Source organism: Thalia democratica, chromosome 2 (genome assembly GCF_965202585.1).
Source record: "Thalia democratica chromosome 2, ktThaDemo2.hap1.1, whole genome shotgun sequence".
Taxonomy (NCBI): domain Eukaryota; kingdom Metazoa; phylum Chordata; class Thaliacea; order Salpida; family Salpidae; genus Thalia; species Thalia democratica.
In genome coordinates this window covers 45,663,664-45,676,211 of record NC_139166.1, presented here as the reverse complement: position 1 = coordinate 45,676,211, position 12,548 = coordinate 45,663,664, and the positions used below count along the sequence as shown (strand labels likewise).

The window sequence follows — 12,548 nt, the reverse complement described above, 5'->3', positions numbered from 1 at the left end:
AAACAAGTTTGTTGTTTATTGTTTTAAAACAAATTTAAAATGCCCTAGATAAATATAACATACCCAAGATTTACTAAACTTTTACTTATAGTGAGACACTGAAAAATTGTATATACATATACTGAAAAATTATATTATTTTGAAAATGATAGTACCATTTTAATTCTTTCAAAAAAAAAATTAGGAAACCTATAGAGTTTTTTTTTTACTAAACCAACTTTTTATCATGACAATTACACTGTTGTACTTGTTCCAATACACGAATGCCCTTGTTCCTCAAATTTTTCAACTCCAGTTCACCGGACATCATCTCTTTCATCTGACCACGGTGTTTTATCAACATTTTTTTAGTTTCAGTAATGCTTTCGGGTGCATTTTGTGACGTAATAAACGCTGTTTTTTCATCAAACTTCTCGCATGTATTCTCACACAAAACGACGTAGGAGTCAACTACCTACAATTAAAAAATTTTGTTAGTATACTGGTGATTGTACTTGTAATTAATTCATTTCAATAATGCAATTAGATAATGCTCTTAGATATTTGAAGCGTAAACGAACGATTAGGCTTTAAATAATAATTGTTATAGATATGATAAGCTTTTCATGGTGTATTTTTGTTTATCAAGCATGCAAGATTTGTTTACTCTCCTTATTAGAGAAATCGAATAGGATTTTATAGCTCAAGGGTATTGCAGTTTGTATCTCTAATAGAGCAATTTAAAATTCTAACTCTGTCCTTTTTCGTTTCTTGTAAAAGTCTGACTAGCTTTATTTTTATAAAAAGTTTAAAAAAAATTAAGTTTAATCTAGCTATATAAACATAGTTACGGAATTTTTTGAACAAAATATACATAAAAAATTTAACGTTGTTAAGAAGTACGTGATGTTTGTTTAAAGTTTTTTTAAAGTTTTATTACAGAGATGACCAATCGTATATCAATGCAGTGTAAACATTATACGTTACCGTAACCAAACTAACAAAAGAAAACTCAAACTGTTGTTATGATGTGACTCGAACATAAAAGTAACATTTAACTTATCTTTTTATTCACAGCTATCCAGCCGTGGATACTTTATCTATTTTATTTTTTCAAAAGTTAAAAAAGTCATTTTTCCCTTCTTTAAGTTAATTTGTTTTTGTAGTCAGATATTTTATAAAAGTCTTTTAAAAAAAAGAAGTTATTGTATTTTTAAAAACTATGGATATATACAATCAACCTTTTTCATCCACTAAAAATTTGGTTTAATTAAATATATACATACCAGTCTTGATTGAATCCATTCAGATTGAGAAAACTTTTTGCTACCAGAAAGTTGCTGTGGAAGTTCATTAACTGTAACAAACAAGTGTAACTCTTCTAAACTTGTCAAAACTTCACACTGTCAAAATAATTTTCATTTTAAACTCAGAATAATCGAAAATAATTTCCAAACACTATTATTTACCAAATTTTTAAGGTCTAAATAAAGTTGACAAATTATTTACAAAAATAAAAGTTTTTGTTCAAAGCCGGTTACGTAATATCTAGGGATTGTTTTTCAACTAAGTGTAAACTGTCACCGATAAAATATGCTGAATTACCGTATGACAATAATTTAATTTTCATTAGAAATTTAAGCATTTGAACATCTTTTAATACTTTATTCACATCACAAAAGTTTATACAACTCTTTTTAACGGTGACAAATAAAAACATTTTACAAGCACGTTATATTAAAAAAAACAAAGCAAAATTGTAACAACATAAGAAAGATTTTTAAACAATACTTTTTAATTGTACAACGTTTAAACTTTAAGTCTCACATTTAACACTATGTAAAAACTAACGCTTGTGCGAAGTCTGCCTTCAATATAAGGTTTAAGATTTTCAGTTTGTAAATGCGACTCCTCAGTAAGAAAAAGAACTTCGAATTGTGCTGCATAGTCTTTACCATATTCCTGTATTTTTATGTTAGTATTTTACAAAACTACCAAAAATTCTTTCCAGTAATTCGTCTATGCCTAACAATTTCACAATTCACTACAAAATTTAAATGATTTTTTGTGTACTTTAAGATTGTAAACTTTATAACGTTCACTATTAATTTAAATCAACTACTTGAGATTTTTGTTTACGTTATATGATTAAACAAATAATTAAGACTATTATATAAATTTAATTCTACAGCTATTGTGTTTTACAAAAAAAAATCAAGTATATACATACTTTTGATACATATTGAAATAAACCGTACTATATCAATATTTGCTGAAAACATTAAATATTAAACTGCAGATAGAACAAGTCAAACAGAATAGTTATAATAACTGACAAGCGCAAAAGCTAATATTGTAACAGGTGCCAATTTTTCAATAATAATCAAGTAATTGCGTCTTTATTATTCTTTAAATAGTCAAAAATCATAGAATACACTTTAAAATAAACTTAGAGGTTGAACACTAAATTTAAACTTTTTTTTAAACACGAATATCATCTTAAATATCTCATCACCTTAAAAATATGCTTTCAAAGTTTCTCCCATTACTAATTGTCGTCGCTGTTTCGATTGTAAATGCTCACATGTTTCTCAGCGCGTTTCGCGATTTAATAATTTCAAATACAGGCCACTTATTTAGAGTCGAACAACGCTAAGCTTTCTTAAGTTGGCTGAAGTGAGCAGCACAACTTCAAAGAGTCTATGCCAAGTTCACATTTAAACCTTTTTATTGCCGCTACAGCCGTTTGTTAGTTTTATGACGTCGAGAACTGAATGGTTTTACGTAATTATATTTTTCAATGTTTCAAGATATGCTTTAAGGTTTTTCAAATAGTCGCTAATTAAGCAATTGTAGTTGTGAATTGTTACCTTAACAATTTTAAATACTTTAAGCTTATTTAAAAATTCTTATTTTTCAAACAATTTCTCAGAATTTATTTTTCGCCTTAAGTACTGAAATAGATACTTAAAATTGGGTAGCTGCAGTATGCAACGATGTAATGTCGTGCAGTTATTAGTAATTAGATCCATTAAACTACTAAACAGTGGAAGTAAGTATTTTTATAGCATCGGAACTGTTCCTTACTTTTAATATTTACAATCAAAAAAAAAGTTTTATTACAATGATATATTAAATATGTATAAAAAATTTGAGGTAACTTATAAATAAATGCTTCTAAACACCCGTTTGTGCTATGAAAAATCCAAATTATGAAACTGATAGCACGGCAGACCCTTTTTTTTTTTGAAAATGCAACCGATATTAACTTTCAATTAAAAATTGCAGTTTGTTAAACTTAAGAAAATTTTAATTGCCTCAGGCAAGGTCAAGGACATAATTACTTTGTTGATGTGGTGACAATGCTGTATTACAAAACAAAAACAAAAGCGGTGTTTAGCAAAACCTCAGCGGGTTTACTTTTAGCTTTATAATAAAATACTTAACAGAAGCGACATGTACAAAGTATATAATATTTTATTTTTGATTGATGTGCAATTAATTATGTGTTTTTTAAGTAACAAATTATGATTAACTAATTCTATTTTACGGATATTTTATTAAGTGTATATAAATTTGAATAGTTTAAAAGATTAGCTGACCTAATTATTGTAAGTTATATAGTTGATAACTTTCTAAATAGTTTTTCAAAAAGGTGTTTATATTTCAATGCAGTAGTTTTTTGTTGTACTGAAAAGTTCAGTATAAACCATAAATGTAACTATTTTTCGAAAAGATTAAGTTGTCTCTTTGTTTAAATAATCTCTGAATTCACAGCACGGTTAGAATAACTATTGTGTTTTTTTTACAGCTTTTAACGAGGCCGATATAAACACAGTGGCTATGACGTCATAATCAAGCCGGCTCATTACAGGATGTGAGCGTTGTCCGGCCTCGGCCGTTCATGAGAGGTGAAAGATTTGAAAATCAGTCGAGCGTAAACGTACGAAACTCGGGAAACCGACCGGTGTTTTTGTTTCTGCAATAACAAGTCTCAGTAATTGCAGCATTCAGCGACCTCCCGTATCAGTGGACTTTTTGGCTGTTTATCTGTTTGAAATCGGCTACAAGAAACTGAAAATTTTAATCAAATCGACTAAGTAAATTTAAGCGAAGATTCACAGCTAGTCGCTAGATTGACCTTTGGACTTTGAAATGATGTCATAATGTACTACATATTTTGATTGTAACTCGGTGGGTGGTTAGTGTGAGATTAAACAAATGAGTATTTACTTTACTAAAGGTTTTTTTATTCAAAGTTTACTCAATTATTCTTATTCTAGTATTATGCACGTCATTGTGTTGTGAAGCTAGTTGTTTAGATGTAGGATTAGTTTACTTAGTTACTAAGATTTTTCTTTGTATAAAATCCTCTTTTTTTTTTTAAGTAGTATTAATAAAACGATCGATAAAAATATATTTTAAAAACATTATCATAGTACAAGATAACTAAAACCGTTTATTAACTAATTTTATTTTATCTTATATGTTATCTACCATTAAAGTTTTTTTATAAAAAAATCCGATGTTTAAATTATTAGCAAAAGTATTATAAAATAAATTGTTTATAACTGTTAAATACTATCTAAAATAAAAGTTAGGTCGTTTTCCAAAAAAAAAAAAAAAATTTCACTAAAATTAAGTAACAATATCTACTACAAAAACTAGTACTTTCAAATCAACTCGAGAAAAAATCTACAATAATAAACGTTTTGGAAATTGTTTAAAATCAATACCTAGAAGTTTTTAATAAAATGTTTAGGACTATTTACTTAATTTGCTTTATAGAGGAAATTTAATACGTTTTATATCACTATGGTGATTTATTATATAAGTTTAAATACGAATTATATATGTTTATACTCTTAATGTTAAAACTGTTGTTTTAGTTTTAACGTAAATGAATCAACAAACTAGTATTAATACTTTTATTTTAAAACAGTACATACACAAAAACTACTTGGCTAAAACTTATTCTAATTTAAAAATTATTGAAAAAATACTTTAAATATATTTTTAAGTATACCAGCTTATAAAACTGCCAACTTAAATACTTTTGAAGAAAAATAGTTAAAACTTTTTGTATATTTTGAAGTCTTAAAAGCTGTTTTATAAAAGAAAGTTGTAAAAAGTTTTTCAAAACCTTTTTTATGTCATGCGTGTATAACTTTCAAATAGTTATGGTTTTGTTTACACTAACATAGACTGTATATGCTTTTTTCGTTTACTACATTACTCTTGATTATTTATGTATTTTATATCTTTAACAAACAATAATAAACACTTTTTACTACAAACTAAAAGTTTTTATCCTTAAAATATATAAGTGATTGTCAGTTTAAAGAAAACTTTATAAGTAAACTTAAAGTTTGAAATTTATTTACTTAGTCATCAAGTTCTCGCATTTTGTGAAAATTACAACTTTCACACCTATTGTTTAGTTACGTTCCTATTAGAAACAAAACAATGTCAGAAAAATGAGTTACTCAAAAAGCATTCTAATGCATTTTTTTACTGTAGTTATATACGGCTGTCTAAAATTATTACCAAACTTTTAGACCTTTAAAATTTGCGTTTAGTTTATAATAAATGCTTCAAAACGTATACAATATTTTTAACTTGTAAAATATCTGAACTTGTTAATATATAAGAAAATAATTTTTTTTAACAAATTGACCTGCAACAAGCCCAATGATTCGATCGCAGTGTCAGTAAACTGTGATATGTTTGAGCTCCTTGCATCTATTAACACGACGTATGAAGATGTTAGACGACAACTACAATAAATACAATTTGGAATTATATATACATACATATATAAAAAGAAAACAAGGTGATTGTTTAAACTAATACATATACATATATATATAGTTTTTTAAAGTATTAATTTTTCCAAATCTTTTATTTACTTTTTTTTTCAATTTACGTAATTCACAATACAAGTCGAAAAAACTCTTTTGATCATATAATAAACCATTAGCTTTTTTAACGTTTTCATTTATAAAAGAAAAAAAAAGTTTAAAGTCTTACATATTGAGCTATAATTTATAAGAAAACAGTTTTTTGAGCGTTTTATTTGATTTATACAAAATTTCAATACAAAGCTTTCAAAAAATGTACTTGTAATTCACCTAGTCACAAATAACATTTACGCCGGTCTTGAATCTTAAAAATAATTAATTTAAAGGATTTTTTAATATAAGTAAAAATTAAGCTAGAAAAACTTTAGTATATTTAATCTATTTTGAATTGTTCAAAACGAGTTTTATATATTTTTTGGTTTTTCAATCCTTATTTTAACTTTTTGTTTCAGAATTTTTTTAGAATCATTAGTTTTTTGTCGAAACTAAAATCAGCAGTGTAAACATTTCGACTGTTTACACAATTTCAAATTGTATGAAACTTATTGTTGCACAACATTTATTCAAAATTTTTAAATATTATAAAACACTTTGAATACAAACAAAATTTAAAAAAATACACAAATAGCCTTTACACTCACGTAAGGTACATGAGATAAACGGCCAGCAAGTCCCGTTCAATATCCACTTTATTCCATGTCAGCTCATCAATGCGTATGACGAGGACTTGTCTGCCTCTTCTGTCGAGTGTTCCTGTTCAAAACTTTTCAATGTTTAAACAATGCTTAAAAGTGCAACCGCAGCAGTAGGTTTGGAAAAGCCGCGTGCGCTGTGTATTGCACGACCTAGACTTTGCTTTGCAAGTTTTTTTTTTTCGAGTTTTACAAGAAATGTTTGAATAGTTGTATAAATATATGTTTAAAAACAATGAAGTTGTAATTAATCATCACAGAGCAATTTTCTTTTAATACGTTTTTTTAACCAATTTAATAAAAAACAAGACATTATGTTCTAGAAAAATATTAAACAGCGCAGTATTCAATGCATTAATATTTGCAAAGGTCTCACGACTTTCTTCATAATGAGTGTAAGACGGACTTCAAAGAAATTCCATTTAAATTAGAGTAGCTTCTATATAGCAGCAAGTAACAAAAACATATTATTTTTTATAAGACAAACCGATTTGTTTGACAAGCTAACTATTGTGTGTTTTAAACAGGTTTATCACATCGCTTTTAAAATAACTTATACTTTAAGTCATTTCAATAACATATGGAAAGCTTGTTAATTAAAAGTCTAAAAACAGTTTTCTATAAGTGTAAATAAGTTTAGTATAAATTTCAAGTAGTTGACAACTGTAAAAGGTATCAGAATATACATTTTTTCTAATACATGTAGAGAACAATAGATATTAGCAGTCATATTAAAAACACTATAATAAGCTTTTTTTAGCATTTAAAAAATAATCATATAACTAGATTTTCACTTTTTGTTTATTTTTTTTTTGGAAAAATGTTTGTACATTTATTTTATGTTTTTACTTTTATCTTCAACCAATTACTTTTTATAAAAATAGGTTACAAGTTTTCATTAGTACAGATCAAAAAGTTTATAAATAAATTTACAAGCACCCATATATCTAGGGAATGTTTTTAAATTAATGTACTTGAGTAAATACATCTAAAAAAAAATTGTTGTATTTTGATTTAAACTATTTAATTTTTAAACTAAGTTCTACCAAAATAACTAACTTAGACTAATTATTATAAATAAAACACTTTAAACCTTGAAAATTTCCAAACAAATTTAATTGTATCAACATTTACAGTTTTTATATGATGCTGTATTACACAGTATCTTAAAGGTATATAAACAGTAGAGTTACTAAAATTGATTTCAATGCAGTTTAAGGTATCAAGAAAATTATAAAACATTACAGCAGGAATTATTCCTTTTTCTATGACAATTTAATAAATGTTGTTGCGATTTTTAAAAAATTGGTCACCTAAAAAGTGATTAAAGGATACTAAATTATTTTTACTCAAAAATACCTTTTTTTAATGCCAGTTTTTAAATGTTAAAAAAAAACTTGTATTTAAGATTTGTTTTGATAAAAACTTATTTTTTTACAAACAATATGTACACTTAATGTTAGTTTTAAACATTTATTTTTCTAAATGTTTGTTTGTTTTTTGTTTAGACTAGTTAAAAGGTTATAAGTAACGATTTATAAATATTCTGTAAAATGCTTTTGTTTATTCAATGACGCTAAGTTATAAAATAAACACAATAATACCATAGGTAAATTTAAATAGATTATTTATTAATAATGATTTAAAGCTTATTGTCAGCTTAGAAATTAACTTTTAACATTTTTTATTGTTTCTAGGAATTATAAAGTCAATCTCACTACTTTACTTATAACCAATATTTTTAACTATTTAACTAGTATTTTTAAATTTTGTTTTAATTTTTTTTTTCAGGTCTGATCAAAGATTTTTAAGTTTTAAAATGACTTATAAAAAAAAATTAAACGCCATTGTATATTTTTCTTTTTTTTATTAAATTTTTTAACCTGATAATATTGCAATTCCAGAATGAAGTAGATCAATTGGAATTTCTTTGATTTGTCGTGGAGTAACAAGCTCTGATTGATTTATTGAAAACTCCTTGAACAAAGTAGACATTGCTGTCAATGAACTTGATTTATTTACATCAGCTGTTATAAATTTGAGTAATTTTTATGTAGTTTAACAAAAATATACTATCTTACACATAAAAAATAGTCTGCAACGAATACTACTTTAAGCTAATAAAATCAAATATCAATAGCATAGTTTCGATAGTTTTCTTAGTCTTCGATACATCCTTAGATAAAAAAGGAAATATTTTGTAAACTAATATCTAGTTTTAAGACTAGTAAAAAATAATTTACAAAGTATAAGTAAAATCTCAATTAATTTTGTGAAAAAAAAAATCATTGCCTAAATGGCTTTATATATATCGAACCAAAATTAAGCTAATTTTAATTGAACACATGAAACAAGTTTAATCTGACAATAGTAAAAGCTTAATTGATTTTAAGGCAGAGCAACTACGTTTTAGGGTGTATTATAATTTAGTTTGTATTATTCTTAATGACATATTACAGGTGAAAGCACTAATGACATTTACTTTGTTTATGAAACGAAAAAAAAATATTTCAACTTAGTTGAGCGTTAGGAAAAAATGTTGTTAAGAAATTTGTTTTATAATATCTAACTTAAAAACTTAAGATCAAACGTTTCATAACATATCTTAGAACTTTATAAATTGTATATTTTATCTTGTTTGTTTGGCATTGAAAATTTTAATGTTTCAAGATATAAAACTAAACAACTTTTTCACATTACTAGTTTTCTAGTTTTATCACTAAATTTCAATATAAAAAATATTTTTAAATTCTTTTAAACTCCTTTAGTCATATTTAAAACAAATAATTTAACTCCATCAAACTTACAAACGTATTTACAGATACTCAAAACTAACCGTTTGTAGTTTTGTCTTTTCGAGGGAACGTTCCAACATTAAATGCGCATTTTTGGTCTTCTTCGTTTACCTGCAACGAGCTAACAGTTATTTCTTCGTTCAGCGTTCTCGTGGAAAACTTCCTGCTGTCTCTCGAAAGACACTGTCTGCTGCAGCTTTCGCCGAGCCTCGGAAGGTGGTCGTACGAATAAAACCTTCTTCTGTGTGGCATGGCCTTGTCCGACCTGCCGAACATCGAGCTGAACGTGGAGTTGAACGACAAGTTGAGAGCTTGCTCCTCCTCTTCGTTGTCGCACTCTTCTTCCTGAAATTCGAGAGATTTCAGCAGGTTTCTGATCGTCATCTGCGACTCCTCGATCGATCTTGCATCTTCATCACACTGCTGCTTTTTGTAACAACTCTCCTGACTTTTCTCTGGACTGAGTTTTTTACTGTATTCTTGACTGATAATTTTAAGGCGGTTGCTTGATTCTTCTTCTTCGTTGGAATCTAAACAGACCTTTGCGATGATCGACTCCAGCACAGACTTAACGCACAAAATTCTCGTTTCATCGTTTTCCATTCGTTTCTTTGTGGCAGTTGAAATAAAATAAAGGCAGTGCAATTAGTATGGTAAGGTGGTTCGATAGCTAAAACTATTGTTGTATAGATTCTGCAACAAAATAACAAATAGTTAAAACAGTAAAAATTTCCTAAGTATGCTGCTTTCCGTTTAACATTTTTATCAAATAGTTTAAGTTCTATACTTAGCGTAGGAATTTAATTTTACATACAAAAGTCATAAAAGCTTTAATATGTTGCAAAAAATTATAAAACTGTTCAGAATTTAAAAAATTCTACCAGCAAAAATATTTAATAAAAATTATCGTATATTAAACAATTTGATTTATCAAATAGCGCAATTAGTGATTATTCGGTAGAACTATTTCATTTCGAAATCAATAAAACTTAGGTTTTTCATAAATAAAAACAATAGCAAAAGCATAAAAAAATTTTAAATACCATTTACATGCAGTACTTATTTCAAAAAAACTTTTTTTTCTCTAATTTTGTAAGATAATTAATAGCGAAGTAAAATAATAACTATTTTAATAACTTAAAACTAATGTTGTCTAAACATGCAACTGTTTGTATGTTGTCTTTTCATAAGGTGTATATTTAACAATACAACTTTAATAATAATTAAGCTATTAAAATTCTTACTTTCTACAACAAACTTTATAGTCAAAAATGAGAACTTATAATAACATTCATACAGTATTAGAAACATCGCTTTCTTTGACTTTTGAGACACACAAAATCTCTGAGTAGCACGTAAAAGTAACTACGAGTTAAAGAAAGGCTAGCTAACAACTTATTAAGTGGTCTGCCGGTAGTCAGCACTGACCACTATGCTAACAACTTTCTCTCACTCACAAAATGACAATGCCTTTTTTGCTAAAGCCACCCTAATTTATAACCTACCAATAAGCACATGCGCGCGGTTAAATCTGCTACGGCCTTGAAGCGAACTGCTACAAAATAAAAACGAAATAAAATTATACGGCAAAAGACCGAGCAGTCGCAGCTATAATAAAGCTTTTTCTACGTCTCGTCGCTCGGACGGTCTCTCGCACGCCCAAAAGTGTTGAAAATACAAAAAAAATCCAGCCTGATTTTGGTTAAATTAAAATCTAAAGGTTAATTTTCATTTAAAGTACTTTAAGATTAAATTGTACACCAAGTCATTATGCATGTTTAATTAATTCAACTAATGTTTAAGTGATTTGTTTCAAAGTTTTTGTAATCGTTATTATTTTATAATTTTTACATAAAAGTTTGTTATCTAAAGTTTTTAACTTTTATAACTGTAAAAACTTTCAATTTTATAAAAATGTAATCCTTTATATTTTTAAAACTTATAAGATACGTACAAAAGTGTTTGTATTTGACTGTTTTTTCTGCTTACTGTATAGCAGCTTATTTTTTATACTAAAATGTATAAAGACAATATATTTTAACTTCATTAGTTTTTATTATTCGTTTTTTTAATATATAATCTTTAAGTGCATTATCATCTTTTAATATTCTATTTTATCATCTTTGATTTATTAAACAAGTTTAGTGCATTATGAAGACAATACTACTCATTATAGTTTCCTAAGATAAGATTTTTTTTGGAAAAAATATTTTAAAAAGTTGTACTCAAAAATGAACAGACTAAAAAAAAAATTACAAAACTAGCTACTAAAACTGAAGTTTTATTTTAAAAATCTTATAAAATAAGCTTCTTAATGTCAGTGCAAATTTTCCTAAAGAGTTTTTATAAAACTATTTGAAATTCTAATCACAAAGTTTATAAGTCTATACGAATGCAGTTGTTAATTTATAGTTTTTCATTGGAAAAAATGTTATTTTAATAATTTTTTGGTGAGACTTAAAATATATTTTTGTCTTTGATTTAAGTCTTACATGAAAAATAAATTTAGCTATTTTAATTTTTTTCATACAGTTGTTGTTGAAAGTATTTTTTTTTTTAGTCTTTTGATTTTTGACTTTACTAAACGCAAAATTAAAGCTTATTTTGATTTATAACCTTGAGAAGAACTAATTTGAGAACTCGATTGTATTCTAAGTTTATTGCAACAATAACACCATAAAATTTTAATTTTATGAAACTAATTTGCACGTGTGCACTTTTTAATGTAGGGAGTAAACTCTAATTTTTGCTTCGAAGTAATGACACAAAATTGTAGAAATTGCGTCATTAACTGCTTTGTTTTGACACGTAGTCTGAGGCTGTGGTTGACAATAATAAGACGATGTTTAAGATCAATAAAAAAACAAAGTTAAAATTTTTAAAGTAAGCGCAGTTGAAATTGGTAACAAAAAGACTTTATTTGTTTAAATTGCTTTGTTTGTTTATTCATAACAATGTAAATATAAAGGATAGGTTTTTTTTATTGAAAGGAAAGTTTCAAAAGTGCTTTTAATCTAAAAGAATATACTAATTTGTAAAAAATAATCTTAGTAATAAGCTCTTATTATAAATTGTTGTTTGTTAAAATTCACAATGGTTTATTTTTATCTTTTTTCTTGTGATATCTGAGCAAATTTAGACAAAAAACGTTAAGAAGAAATTACGCTTTTGTTAAAATCACAATAGAACTTTGGTAATTTCTTTTTTGTAAGAAGTGTCAT

At 26.3% G+C, this 12,548-nt stretch overlaps 1 protein-coding gene across 1 annotated transcript in view; it reads right to left on the bottom strand.

Annotated features, from left to right (window-relative positions):
- The window catches only part of LOC145830206 (pleckstrin homology domain-containing family G member 4B-like), a 33,768-nt gene extending 23,755 nt beyond the window's left edge, over positions 1 to 10,013 (bottom strand). The window contains exons 1-7 of the mRNA XM_082938125.1: positions 9,369 to 10,013; positions 8,416 to 8,559; positions 6,482 to 6,593; positions 5,657 to 5,756; positions 1,831 to 1,941; positions 1,266 to 1,382; positions 219 to 454 (exon numbers count right to left, since the gene is read on the bottom strand). Coding sequence (XP_082794251.1) covers positions 219 to 454; positions 1,266 to 1,382; positions 1,831 to 1,941; positions 5,657 to 5,756; positions 6,482 to 6,593; positions 8,416 to 8,559; positions 9,369 to 9,930 — 1,382 coding nt within the window. The 5' untranslated portion in view covers positions 9,931 to 10,013. The remainder of the gene's footprint in view (positions 1 to 218; positions 455 to 1,265; positions 1,383 to 1,830; positions 1,942 to 5,656; positions 5,757 to 6,481; positions 6,594 to 8,415; positions 8,560 to 9,368) is intronic.
- Between the last annotated feature and the right edge of the window lie 2,535 nt (positions 10,014 to 12,548).